A 13,294-nucleotide genomic window follows, 5' to 3' on the forward strand; every position below is an offset into this window, starting at 1 on the left:
CTTGGAATAAATAGTTCCTGGCACATAAAATTCAGTTGCTATGTTTGAGTCTAAGCCCTTACTCTCTTTAAAATGGGTTTTTCCTCTGTGAAGAGTTGTGGTGATCAATCAGGTTTATTTCATTTTAATAATCCTTTATTGAAGAGCACACACACGTGCGTTTGCATGTAAGGGTACAGCTCAGTGAATGATCATGACGTGAACGTACCTATTTCCCACACCCAGATCAAGAAACAGAACATTAGTGGCATCTAGTGGGTTTGGGGGGTTACTTTGTTTTGTTTTTTTTTCTCTTAAATGTCTTTAGTTCAAAACACAGAAGGCTAGTCATTCCTGTGTTGGGATCCAGGATATTTCTGAAATATTTCCTGGCCTGTGAAATCCGAAAGTCTGGTAATACGTTTAACGCTGAGGAGTCCAATAAACCTTACTGGGCTATCCTGCTGCTGGACAAAAGAAAAGAATTCATTCCCAAATGTACAATAAGTTTCTAGAGTCATGAGAAAACTTCTAAACGATGACGTGACACCAATTCCTTGAACATTCTTCAAATCCTTTGCCTAAATTAGTGACTTTTGTGTTAAGAAAACCAGTACCATTTTTAAAGGATTTCAGATTCTCGAAGATAAAATGCTTTTTGCCCACTTCAGCTAATAACCACAAATGTATTGAGATTAGTTATCTATCCCTTGTTCTCGCCTTGTCCCAAAGAAAGTAGGCCTGTTTTCCCTGGAAGCGTTTCTCCAATCTGGTTTGCTTATGATGTTATTAGGAAGGTGATGGTATGACCGCTTTCTAAGACAATGTGTTGGTCACTTACTCTATGTCTATTAGTGATTACCTGAATGGTTCCTCTTTCTAGGATGTGATCCAGAAAACAAAATTGAAGAATACGTAGCTAGTGTCCTTTTCTTAGGGAAGCTCTTGTGTCATTGCCTAGTTATTTCGTATGGTTCCCAGCACACAACCTCTAATACACAAATAGACACCCACGCGCGTGTGTACACACACACACACATTCTGTGGTCATGGTAATGTTAGTGTTTGGGAAAGCCTGCCTCTTTTTTAATTGAGGGGACTTTGGTCTGCAGCCAGCACTCGCACTCAGTCTGTCCATTTTACTTGTGATCGTATTCATTTTATATTTTGATGTTGATTTACTGTTTGCAGTGTCTCAATTGTTAAGAGCAGCCACTCTGGACTGGGAGAAGCTCTGTGCCCCGTCTTTAGTGGCGCTTGGTTTCTGTTTCTTGTGCCGGATTAGTAATTGGTATTTCATGAGCTCTCCCAGAACACCTGTCCACTCCCCCGCCCAGGGAAACCAAGACCCCTTTTTTCACTTATACGCAAAATGGAAAATATGGATGTTTTTGTAAGTTAATTTTATTATATGAAGATAGCATACAAAGTACATTCATAGTGACTAGAGATGTAGGACGAGATTCTGTCTTATATCTGCAGCATATATTCTTGGTTTGTATAAAAGTAACTTTAAAATTCCAGTTTCCTTAAATAGTTCTGCACAAAACACACACACACACACACAAATATACATATAGTTACTACCACTGTCGGTCAAAGACGCGCTCCTTCTTTGATCAGTTAAAAGGGGCCGACACGTGGTTGTTTCCTGTGCGGCATTCTTAGGGGCCAGGAAGCGAGGCGCAGCCAGAAGGCCGAGGTCACCTTCTCAGGGTTTGGACCCACTTGCTCCACGGGCCTGAGCGTCATTCTTAGACCAGCTAGATACAGGCTCGCGCGTGGTTCCCGTCCCCTCCTACCCACGCTGCTCCGTGTCCTTGATCTCACAAGTCCTGAAAGGGAGTACTTGTCCCGTCATTGTTCAGGCCAACCATTTCTGTCGGAGATGACAAATGGGTCTAAGAATACCATCAGTCCACCAGTGATTGCATTTTCAGTGCTGTTTCAACGAACCCGTCTGGGACAAGCCCTTCGCCACTGGATATACTCATTCCTCCCAGCTTCCAGTTTTCATTCTATGTTAAGACTCCAGATAAAACCGGACTGATGGGACAGACCCGAGTCTCTGAGGAAGCCGGATTAACACAGTCTAACGTGTTCTTTTGGAAAGATGGTATCACTAAGGCCTCTTAATGATTAAGAGTTAGATTATTGAAATCAAGACATTATATGCATAGCTAAGGTTTTGCTTTGTTTTCACTAACTGCTGGATCCTTAACTGATTTGAGAAGACAGGAGAATCGATTGTGGTCTTCTTGTAATTGCCGTTTGACCTCCTCCCGGTTACCTGATTTCTACTGTTGCCAGGGGTCACAGGTGCTCTCGGGCTTGTGAAGAACAGGAAGAAGGCCCCCCTCTCCAGGGCCCTGGCCCGATACTGTCTGCACTTGACTCTTGCTGGAGACTGGCCAGAGGCTCCTCCAGCAGAGTCCCCGCCCCCGGAAGCAGCCGACGTCTTGCTGGGGACGTTCCAGCTCTCCCATCTCTTCATACGAAGAGCCTTGAAGCGCGACTGTGGCACACGGGGCAGGAAGCACAGGCCCGTCTATCACTTCCATCTCAGGTTCTAGAGTTAAGAAGGGAAGCGTCCTCTTCTCTACAGGAGCAGTGATTCCTTGTGGCCTGTCTGGCTCCAGCTGGCCCCAGAAGGTGTGCACATCCTAAACACGCAGTGTCACGCAGAGCCAGTGAGGGGCCCAGGGCCTCTGGACCCTGAGAAGTAGGCACCCTTTTGTACCCTGTCTCCCTATTTCCATCATCCTCAGACCCAAGGCAAGGCCCAAAGTAGATGAAAAGAGGCTTTTCTCCTATTGTCGGCTCATTAACTAATATCCTGAGTCCCCATCATTCTAGAAGTATCTTGCATAAATTACATACCACCTTTTTCCTCAAGGAGCATAAAGTGCTTAGTAGACATTGGTCAATGCTCTTCTGTCTAAGAGGCGAGCGTGGGTAGGGTCTCCACCGAATAAGGACACCTGGTTGACTTCTGTCCTCGGGTCGCCACGGTTTTCGGGAGTTGGTCTGGTTGGCGTGGAAATGGGGTTTTCACTCCGCCTTCTCTTTTTTCCTCCATCTATCCTAGTTTGGGTCTAGAGTAAACCTGCACAAGACTGTTTTCCTTCTCCTCAGCTTCCTTTTATAACTAACTGCACGAAACAGGTTAATACCAAAAACTGAGTTAAGTGTCTTGACTAGCTGTTAATACTCCAGATGGAAGCTGACAGTATCTTTGAAAACGTGGCTTTAAGCCGAACCGGTGACCTAGCAGACCAGGCTCACTGGGCTGAGCTTCCTGGGAGCGGCGCCTGGGGAGAGGCGACCCCCGCCCCGCCCAGCTCAGGGGGTTGGGGTCAGCGTGTCCTGCCGGGGGGCCGGCGGGGGGACGGGCTTGGCTTCGAGCTCCACCCGGCGCTGGAGACGAAAGCCGTGCCCCGTCTGGGAAGAGGCACAGAACCCATCCCATAGCTGAGGTGGTGCAATGTGCTTGGTCGTTCCAAAAATTACGTTTGGCCTTTTCTGGCCTCCGCTCACCGCCCACCCCCTGTCCTGTCTGCTCCCTGGCTGGTTCTCGAACGTGGACCCAGTGGTACTGCCCCCATCCCACTCGGTCCCCGCGCCCCGTCCTGTTCTCTTCCCCTCTCCCCTCCTCGTCCCGGGCCGTGTCAGCTGCTGCGGGGCCCCAGAGCCACGCCTTTGCTGTACAGGCCGGTGACAGGTGACAGTGTGTGTCCTCAACCACCCGGAGCCCGGCGGCCCTGGGGCCCCGGGGAGGAGAAGCAAGTCCTGGGGCTGAGGAAGGATTCCTCCTACCCTCTGAGTCCCGCGAGGGTTGGCAGTGGTGCTCCTGGCTTTATCTATCTGGGGTTACATTCTTGTTAGTCAGAAGAGACAAAAAGCACTATTAACAGTCACACAAAAGCAGCTGGCTTCTGTGGAAAGGAAAAGGTGTCGATTTATATATGCATAATACTGGCAAAAGCTACTTTTCTGGGGGCATGAATACACACGTGGTTCTAGAAAGAAGGCTGTGCTGAGTCGGGCTCTAGACGGGTGCGGTGGAGTACGGGACCACGGAGTTGTAGTCGGGTGGGGGAGAGCAGCACGAAATCTTCCTCTCCAGCTCCGAGGGGTCATAGGTGAATCTGCGCCGGCCTCTGCTGAGGTGCCCACAGCTGGCATGGCAGAACGCGGGTCTGCTGAGGTCAGAAAGGCCCGACTCCTTACTTGTACTTGTTACTCTCAAGCTAAAGAAAGAAAAGAAAGGAAAAGAATCAACCGTACAAAGTTGATTTCTTGAACACACTCAAGTCCACCCCTCAGTGGGTCGTTTGCTCATAGGCGTCCTGGGGTTTTATGGCTGTGGAGTCCCACCTCGCCCTCTGCCCGGGTCTCTGGAGCTGCGCACGGCCTCTCTGCCACCAGCTGGGGGTCATTCCGCCGGCCGGCCGGCCGGCCGGGGCCGAGGGTGGAATTAGTTAAGACAAACCCAGAACTGCTGGTGGAAAATAGCCCCGGGGCGTGGGTCCGGCCCTCCCCTACTCCTGTGATTGGCTCAGAGATGCTCCCCAGCCCCGCAAATATTCAAGTCGAATCCCTGGAACCTGTGAATAGCACTTTATAAGGCAAGAGCTGCGATTGAGCTAAAGGATCTCCGGAGGCGGCGCCTGGCCTGCGTCCCCCAGGTGGGCCTCAAGCACAATCACACGCGTCCTTATAAGAGAGGCGGAGGTGGCGTCACGGCGCACGCAGGAGGAGCGGGAAGATGGGGCCGAGGAGACGCCGGGGGCGGCACCGCTGGAGGAGGAGAGGCACGGTCTTCCCCGGGGCCTCCCAAGGGAGCGCAGCCCTGTGACAGCTTCATCTTGGACGTCCGGCCTCCGGAACTCCTGTGTCGAGCCACCGAGTTTGTGGAAGTTTGTTACAGCCGCCTGGAGAAACTACTAGAACGTCCTACGGAAAGGTGAGCACAGCCGTCCGTCTCCGTCTCCTGTTTGTGCTCCCGAGGAGAGGCATGTCCAGGTAAGGCGGTGTATCGCGGCAAGGGTGAAGGGGCAGGGGACTGGCTGCTGGCTTCCGTGCGTCGCATGCAGCCCAGGACGTTTTATGTTCCTACGCGCCGGGCAGAGGAGCTTCTCGTCCTCCCGTGTTTGGTGGGCTTAACAGCTGGGATGAGAATGAGAACCCCGGGCGCCACGACGTTGTTTGATTGGCTCTGCATTAGCGGCGCCCAGCCTTCGATCCATGTTCTGTATTTTAGTCTCCGAGTAGAGGATGCAATGGGTGGTTTTCCTTTTTTCCACACAGGAAAGTGTTTCTGGAAGTGTTTTAAAGCGGGAAACAAAAGCGCGTGGGTCCCGCTTCTCCCGTCACTCCCCGCGGTGTCCCCTGACCTGCCCGGCGCGCGGCTCTGGGCCCCCGGGCGGGGTGGGGGGCGCCGCAGAGGACATGCGTGCGCAGGTGTTCGGGCCCGAACGTTCCCGGCCCTCCAGCTCCCTGGGGTGGATGCGCTGTGGGCCCCATCGCTCAGAGGCGTCTGTGGCCACCCTTCGACTTGGATCAGGGCCAGCAAACTAGCCGTGCGCTGGCCACCTGTTCGTGTTTTTGTTTTGTTTTGTTAAGCAGATGTATTGACATACAACTTACATACTATGAGATTCACCTATTTCAAGCGTACAGGCCGGTGGCGGTTAGTATATTTACAGATGGCTCTTCTGGGCATTTCCTATACATGGACTCATACGATGCATAGTGTTTCACGAGCGGCCCTTTTCACTTCATTCAAGGTTCATCCATGTTGCAGCGTGTATCGGTACCTCATACTTTTTATTGACAAATCTCCTTCTGTTGTACAGATATATGCATTTTAGTTATCCATTCGCCAGTTGATAGACATTCGAGTTGTTTCTTCCTTTGGTCATTATGAATAATGCTGCTGTGAAGATTTGTGTGCAAGTTTCTGTGCGGACGGAAGTTTTCATTTCCGTGGGGTATACACCTACGGAGCTGCATTGCCGGTTCCTAGACTAACTCTATTTAGCCTCCTGAGGAACTGCTAGACTGTTTTCCAAAGTGGCTGCACTGTTCTATGTTCCTACCAGCGAGCATACAGGGTTCTAATTTCTCCATCTCCTCGCCAGCACTGACTCTGATTCCAGCCATGCGGGCAGGTGTGAAGAAGGGGTGTCTCATGTGCCTTGCATCTCCCTGATGACTAATGAGGTTAAGCATATTTCCCTGTGCTCCCTGGCCGCGGTTGCCTGCTTCTGTAGGGAGAGGTGACCGCACACGGCTGCAGCTCCTTGCTCGTGTACTGGGGACGGCCGCTTCTGTAAGCGGCAGAGGCGAGCCGTGGTTTACCCTCTGGCTCTGTGAGTCAGCAGAGCCCTGATTTAGGTACAAGAGGAGCAGGATGGTTCTGCCTGTGGGTGAGTCAGGGGCAGGCATTTGAACCGGGAAGGGACGAGCACCGAGAGGGTCGTCCTGGAGGGTCCAGCGACAGCCCACGTTTTCTGACGGCGTTGCCACCGGCCGCTGTGTGGAGGAAGGAAAGCCACGGTCCACAGGACATGAGCACTCACTTGCAAGGGTTGGGGTGTCAGGAGGGCGAGTCTCATGACTGGACGGCAGTAGTCGGGCCCTTCCTGTGCCGCTGCTGCCGACTCGGGATGGTGAGGGGTGCGCGTCCCCTCCCCGCCCCTGTGAGCAGGTCTCTATCTGACTGTGTGCTGTTGACAGTTGGAGACATGGGGCTCCTTTCCACCGAGGGGCTGTGCTTCATGGGCTCGGACTGCCTGTCCTTGCCTGTAAAGCAAGTTCTGTTTTCCCTTAAATCCCAGTCTTCCTTCCCAGAACATGGCGCTCAGATGTCTGATTTTATGCCCTCTTTCCTGTCCTTCTGGGGAGAAAAAAGTGCTTTCTGCACGGCCTGGACACTATGGTCTAGGAGGGCAGGTAGCCCTCAAGTATCGCCATGAAACCCTCTCCCCCGGCATCTTCCTTCTCGCCCATCCGGAAACTGGTCAGAGCCCCCCAGCGTCCTTACTCAATCTTCAGTGAGGCTTTGGGTTTACTCTCGGCCCAGGTGAAGCGCTTTAGCAAGGGAGAGGCCAGCAGGGTGCCACTGTCCAGCTGGTAGTCCTGAAGGGAAGAAGGAAAAGGTTACACCTCTTGCTTGACCTGGAGGGGCCCATGCCAATCGGGGTGTGATGTTGGGATGCGCATCTAAGGTCACTCCAGGCTCTGGCCTCATCTTCCACACTCCCTGCCTGTGAAGACACAGCATTGTCTCCATATCGGCAAGTCTAAACTTTGTCAGTCATAAGAAATCCCTGTGCCCAGTGACTGAGGCCCTTCCTCCTGACGGTGAAGAAAGCAAACGTAAACAAAAGGGAAAACTGCGGGGACCAGGTGAGCGTTTTTCCTAGTCAACTTTTATGCAAATTATTGCTTAAATATATTAAAGATAGTTGGGCGGATGACTTGGCAATGATATGTAAAGACTCTGAGAAATGATAAAGACACGGTTTAATTTTTCTTGAAGATTCTACAGAATTTTTAGGCCCTCCTGTGTGATGGTTTCCAGCCATTCTGTTTCCTTGTTGGTTCGTATTTAGCACTGAATTTTATGCAGGGTCCTGACTCTGTTAATACGGCGTTTCCAGTGAGTGGACCCCACACGTGGTTCCTGCCACCTTCAGTCCCCCCGTGGCTCTGTCTGTGTCCTTAACTATCCGTCAGTAAAGGAGCCTCAGGAAGGGGCCTACCCCAGTTCCCCAGGTACTCAGGTGGGCAGGGCTGAGGGTCAAAGAAGCCTTCCATGTTTTGTTTCGTATCGTCTCCTTGGACTTAAAACCAGTGTTTCTAAGCAGCAAACCAAAATTTCCAGCCACTTTGCCTTTGTATTCACCAGCTTATTTGTAATTTTTTTTTTTTTTTTTTTTTTTTTTAGTGTTTAAATAATCTTTCCTCTTTATCTGGTGTGTTTGGAAGGTTTTGGTGTTTTTCAGTGGTGACTGCTGTGTCTCAAGGCCACGCTCTTTGTGGTCATCACTTTCACACCACAGTAGGTTTTTTTTTTTTGGGGGGGTAGGCGGGCCTCTCACTGCTGCGGCCTCTCCCGTTGCCGAGCACAGGCTCTGGACGCACAGGCTCAGCGGCCATGGCTCACGGGCCCAGCCGCTCCGCGGCAGGCGGGATCTTCCCGGACCGGGGCACGAACCCATGTGCCCTGCATCGGCAGGCGGACTCTCAGCCACTGCGCCACCAGGGAAGCCCCCACCGTAGGTTTTACAGGCCTTTTTTGGGTCACGACTCCGTGAGCGGCCCTGAGATGCAGCGGCCATGTCTCTTGTCCAGCCCTTCCTCTCCTCCCCTTATTCTCTCAGCCCCACATCCCAGATCTTTTAAAGGGACAAGCTGGTTGAGGCCTCTTGTTTGCTGGGCTGTATGGATCACTCTGCCCTGTGTGGTTGGGTGGGAACAGAGGCCTAGGAGATTCTTCCAGGATCTCAGAGCTGCCCGAGGGAGAGGGCTCTCTGTCGCACCACGAAGGTGCAACCACTCACACAGCTTTGAGTTCCTCTAATGCTCTGAAAGCAAGGTTCCATCACTGATGGCCAAGAAGCTTAGAAACACACAGTGAGGTTTTGTAGGGGACTGAGTTACGCCCAGGCAAGGACATGGGCCCTGGAGTGAATCCTGGGTCATCTTCAAACTACAGAATTACTTTCAGATTAGCTCTGTGTATTCTGTGTCTTGTTGTCCGCCCCCCTGAAATGGCCATTTCAGCCACCGCTGATTACTGGCCCCCGTTGACCTAGAGCCACCGGACGACTGGAGCTTGTGTTTGGATGGGGTGCACTGAGTAGGTTCCTTCCATTACTTACATCAAGCATGGACGTGGCATTTGGTGAAAGTTCTTCAAAGGTTTTGATTTTTTCCAGGCTGATGAAATTGAGAGCATTTACATATCTAAAGAAGAAGCAGACAGAATAATCAGGACAGGAAAATGCATCCAGTTTCGGTTAGTCAGGAGACCATGGGCACCACATCCCAGCTAAGGTGAACCCAAGTACCAGGAGTCACCTCATCCCTCTTGAGGCTGCAGTTCTCTGGCTGTGTCTCCCCGGGAATCCAGACACTGGTGCTACTTCCTCCTGTGGTTGCTAATTCACGTTGCATAGTTTTGAGCAAAACCCCAGAGCGACCCTTGAGAGACGCGGTAGCGGTCAGGCCTCTGGTCCCCCGTGGAACCAGATGGCGTCGGGCTGAGAAGAGACCTGGGTCGCCATCTGGTCTAAACACCCATGTTACAGAGAAATGGGAAATGATGCCCAGAGAGGTGATGTGGCTTCATCATGTACAGCTGCTACTTCTGAAAGGACATGACCCATCAGGGTCACACAGCTGATTCAATGGCATAATCGAGCACCAGGGCTAGTCTTGTGTATCCAGTTTTGCGATCACAGATCGGGAGAAAGGGGTAGTATTTGGATGAGCTCCCTGTGACTGCCTGCTGAGCTTTGGTTGATCTGTTGGGAGGGGCCGGCAGAGGGACCCTCTGTACGCCCCCTCACCTGAGGCCCTGTCACCACCGACAAGGCCCCATCTCTTAGGCGAGCTCCCTATTGGGCCCAAGGCTAACAACAGACCGGAAAGGCCCGTGTAACTTTGACACCTTCCTCCCCAGGTCTGACCCAATCCGCCCCTGCTAATTTATTTAATCCACCCCTACTTTTCTCATCTTTAAAACAATGGATGACTCATCTGGGCCGGTTGTGAAGTATGAATCGTGCCGCTGACCTGTGACCCAGCACCGCAAATCTGGGCCGGCCACTGGACTTCTTCCAGGCCTGTCCCAGACCATCAGTCTTTCCAGCTCTTCCCTAGTCACCTGCCAAGCTTGGCTGAACTGAGGTTGGAGCCCTAGGAGTGTACCGACTGCAGGCAAAAATGCTCGAAGGCCCACGGGATAGTCTAAAAGTCCTGAAACGAGTCCTGGCTACACGGGGACAGGGAGGGAGTGTCAGAACACCTGGGTTAGAAGTTCTATTCTGCGGCTTTTGAGCCGCACAGTTTTGGTGAGCTGTCCTCTGTGGAGCTTTAATGTCCCCACTTGTGTAACAGGAACACTTCATAGGATTGGTTTGTGCATGGTGCCAGACCACACAGCACGTGTCTAACCATTAGCACTGAATGTGTGTGACACACGTGTCACTGCTAGGACTGAGGTGCTGACCCCGCCCAGCACGGCTACTCAGTACCTCTTTCTTCCCTTACACCTTCTCCAATTTCCTCTAGGCTAACGAGAGGTACCTTAGTTTGTCAGGTAAGAAAACAAATCCACTTTGTTGCGTTTTATCGAAGGTATCATGAAAAAAGTCAAGGTCGTTGGGGGGAACAAAAGAGGAGTTCTTCTAGAATAAGACAGACTAAAGAAATGAAAGAAAATGCAAAGTGTTCTTGATTGGATGACGCTTTTAAAAAAGGTACATAAGACATTTGGGGGAAAAAATGGAGATTTGAAAATTTAATAGTATGAAGGGATTATCAATTTTCTTTTTTTGGTGTGGTGGCACAGAAGACTATCCCTTAGGAGATGTATACCAAAGTATTTAGAGGGAAGGTGTTATGCCCTTCTCCAAAAGGTTGGGCCAAAAGAAAAACACACACATACACACGTATCGAGTACGTAGACGAAATAAGGTAAAATGTATGTTTGGGTTTAGGAGGTGGGCTTTTATTTATGTTTGAAAATTTTATAAAATGAAGTTGGGGAAAGAGAGATCTTACCTGACATTATCAGAACTTCCTGAATTAAACTTTGGAGCAGAAATATCTTCCTTGAAGAAGTCCTCTGAGAAGGCAGGAGTTGAGTACGTAAACCCACTGTTTCCTGTCAGTATGGCATTGAGTGGGATATAGTCCTTGCCATCCTAAAACACCAAAGACAGGTGTAGTCGCATGCATTTCTACTTCAGCCTGTTTCTGTGGGACACTGTTTCAGTTCAACTACGTCATTTCCACAATCCTGATTGTGTTTGGGGAAGATAAGTCTGCATATACCCGCACACGCCCACACACCCCCACCCCCCACACACACGTGTTTTCTTTTACTCCTGAGCTCAGCTATTAATAGCCATTAAAATAACAGACAAAGAAGACACTCCCTTGACTTATATTGAAGGCATCTGGCCTTCTGATATTCTAGATAAATTTACCTGTTGTACATTGGCTTGAAGCAAGTCGCCTAGTTTTTCCACAAGTTCTGCGAATCTTGGCCTTTCTTTTGGGTCTTTGTGCCAGCAGTCCAACATGATCTGGTAGCTGTTGGGTGAGAGCACAGCAGAGATTGCTGGAGAGCAGTGGGGGGGTACATAGACTGCCCTACACACTGGCCAAGGGATGGGTGTTGTCATGGGTATAAAGACGATGCTTCTCGTAGTATGCAGTGCTTGCTCCACTTTTAGATGTGGGTACGCAGCCACGACACATAAAAAGGCTGCTCGGGCCAGGTCCTGCTGGTAGTGGAAAACACGTCTACACAGGCAGACTCTCAAACCAACCCCCCAGAGCCCATGACGACCCAGGCTGTTGGCGGGAGCGGGGGGCTGAGCTCTGAGTGAAGCCGAGCTGTCTGGGGGGAAACGCCAGTGGTCACTCGGCCATGAAGTGTCACGTCCTCCCCTCACTGTGCAAAGCAGGACAGTGTCCTTAAAGGTGGAAAGTGGATATAGACACAGATATACACGGGTGAATAGTCTGCAGTCTTAGGACCTTCTCAGGCTGGAATGCAGGCTGCCCTGGGCTCCTGCGTGAGCACATGGGATGTCTTACCCCTCACAGTTGCCTTGTCGAGCTCAGCAGTGGAGGTGGGCAGGGGGAGGCACTGTGTACACGACCCACATTGCATCCAAAAGGGGGACGTCCACACAGAGTGTGGGTAGCTCCTCGGGCCGTATGCTAGTTCCTTCCATGTGGCTGAATGCCCCACCCCCAGCATTTCAAAGCCACCATTACAAACTGGCCTCTCTCCGCACAAGGCAAAAGTACAGGCTGGCTTCTGGATATGAAACCATTTGTCTTAGTGTCCCAGAAGCCGACTCTTGTCCCGGGATTTAAATGTCAACAGGGTTCCTCTGTGATGCTCCTGACACTTTAGGCCGAAGGGTGTCGGGCTCCGCTCTCAGTCACGTCTGCAGGGAGTAGAGGTCTCTACCTGCCCCTTTTGGGCACACCACCTCCCAGGCATCTGTACACACACTGGCTTAAGGATCTATTCTCTTTGTTCTCCTCGGGATGTTGATTGTAAGTCATCTCTTCTCTCGGGAGATCCCCTAGAGAGGACTCTGACCAGGTCGGATCAAAATCTGAATGGGCCTGGACTCTGGATCTGGGTCAGAACCCGGCTGAGAGCCCTGCTCAGGCAGGGACCTCCTCTCCAGACCCCTCACCTCACCCAGGGCCTGCCTGTGCGCACTCAACAAATGTCTGCTGAAGGAAGTCAGACTGATCTCCTAGGAGCGAACGTGCTGCTCCTTCCATGAATCCCTAATTCCCAAGGCAGACTGCAGACATGGCTGGGACCTGGGCGCTGCCAGGATGCGCCTGAGGTGACGCATCCCTGCTGCCGCCTCTCAGATGTGAGCCTGCAGGCGGCACCCGCAGCTCCAAGTGTCTCTTAAGGCTATCCCTATTTTGTGTCAAAGTCTATGAGGCGGCTGACAGACGGGGAGAATATAGGAAGGTTAAAAGAAAAAAAAAAAGCAGAGTATGAGGAGGGATATAAAAATAACAGTGAGAAAAGGTTGAAACTACAGGCAGAGTTAAGATGCCCAATTTATATCATGATTTTGAGTAGTTTGACAGAGGCAGTGCTCTAAGCTTCCAGGCAGCTGGTGAAAGGAAGGAAGAACTGAAATCTGAAAGGAGGTTCTTGTAGACACCTCTCAACTGCATCATTACCATCCGGGTAATAATGACTTCATGGGATGGCCTTGTGCGTTGTCTTTCAATGCTGGCCAAAGTCTCAACGGCAAAAAATCCCATTCAGCAAAAACAATTCTAAGAGGTAGAATAGTGTGGTCCAGGTGTGTGTCCAAAGGCTCTGATTTAACCCCGGGATAAAATTCTAGGTACCCAAGGGGTTGGGAACACCACGTGGTCAGAACGTTCCACGGGCACTGGTCTTCACAAGCAAACTCTCCTGATGCTTGGCTGGTGGAGCTGAGGTCCTCCTTTCTGATAGGATATCTGCTTGCTGGGTACTTAAGTCTTTGTTTAGGGATGGACAGGAGTTCATAAAGATCAC

At 51.1% G+C, this 13,294-nt stretch overlaps 1 protein-coding gene across 1 annotated transcript in view; it reads right to left on the reverse strand.

Moving 5' to 3' along the window:
* Nucleotides 1–4,027: 4,027 nt before the first annotated feature.
* Nucleotides 4,028–13,294, reverse strand: part of FLT1 (fms related receptor tyrosine kinase 1) — a 168,910-nt gene continuing 159,643 nt past the window's right edge. Inside the window, exons 26-30 of the mRNA XM_065896240.1 lie at nucleotides 11,205–11,310; nucleotides 10,777–10,919; nucleotides 8,871–8,955; nucleotides 7,028–7,122; nucleotides 4,028–4,223 (exon numbers count right to left, since the gene is read on the reverse strand). Coding sequence (XP_065752312.1) covers nucleotides 4,028–4,223; nucleotides 7,028–7,122; nucleotides 8,871–8,955; nucleotides 10,777–10,919; nucleotides 11,205–11,310 — 625 coding nt within the window. The remainder of the gene's footprint in view (nucleotides 4,224–7,027; nucleotides 7,123–8,870; nucleotides 8,956–10,776; nucleotides 10,920–11,204; nucleotides 11,311–13,294) is intronic.

Source organism: Phocoena phocoena, chromosome 18 (assembly GCF_963924675.1).
Source record: "Phocoena phocoena chromosome 18, mPhoPho1.1, whole genome shotgun sequence".
In the NCBI taxonomy this organism is placed as follows: Eukaryota; Metazoa; Chordata; class Mammalia; order Artiodactyla; family Phocoenidae; genus Phocoena; species Phocoena phocoena.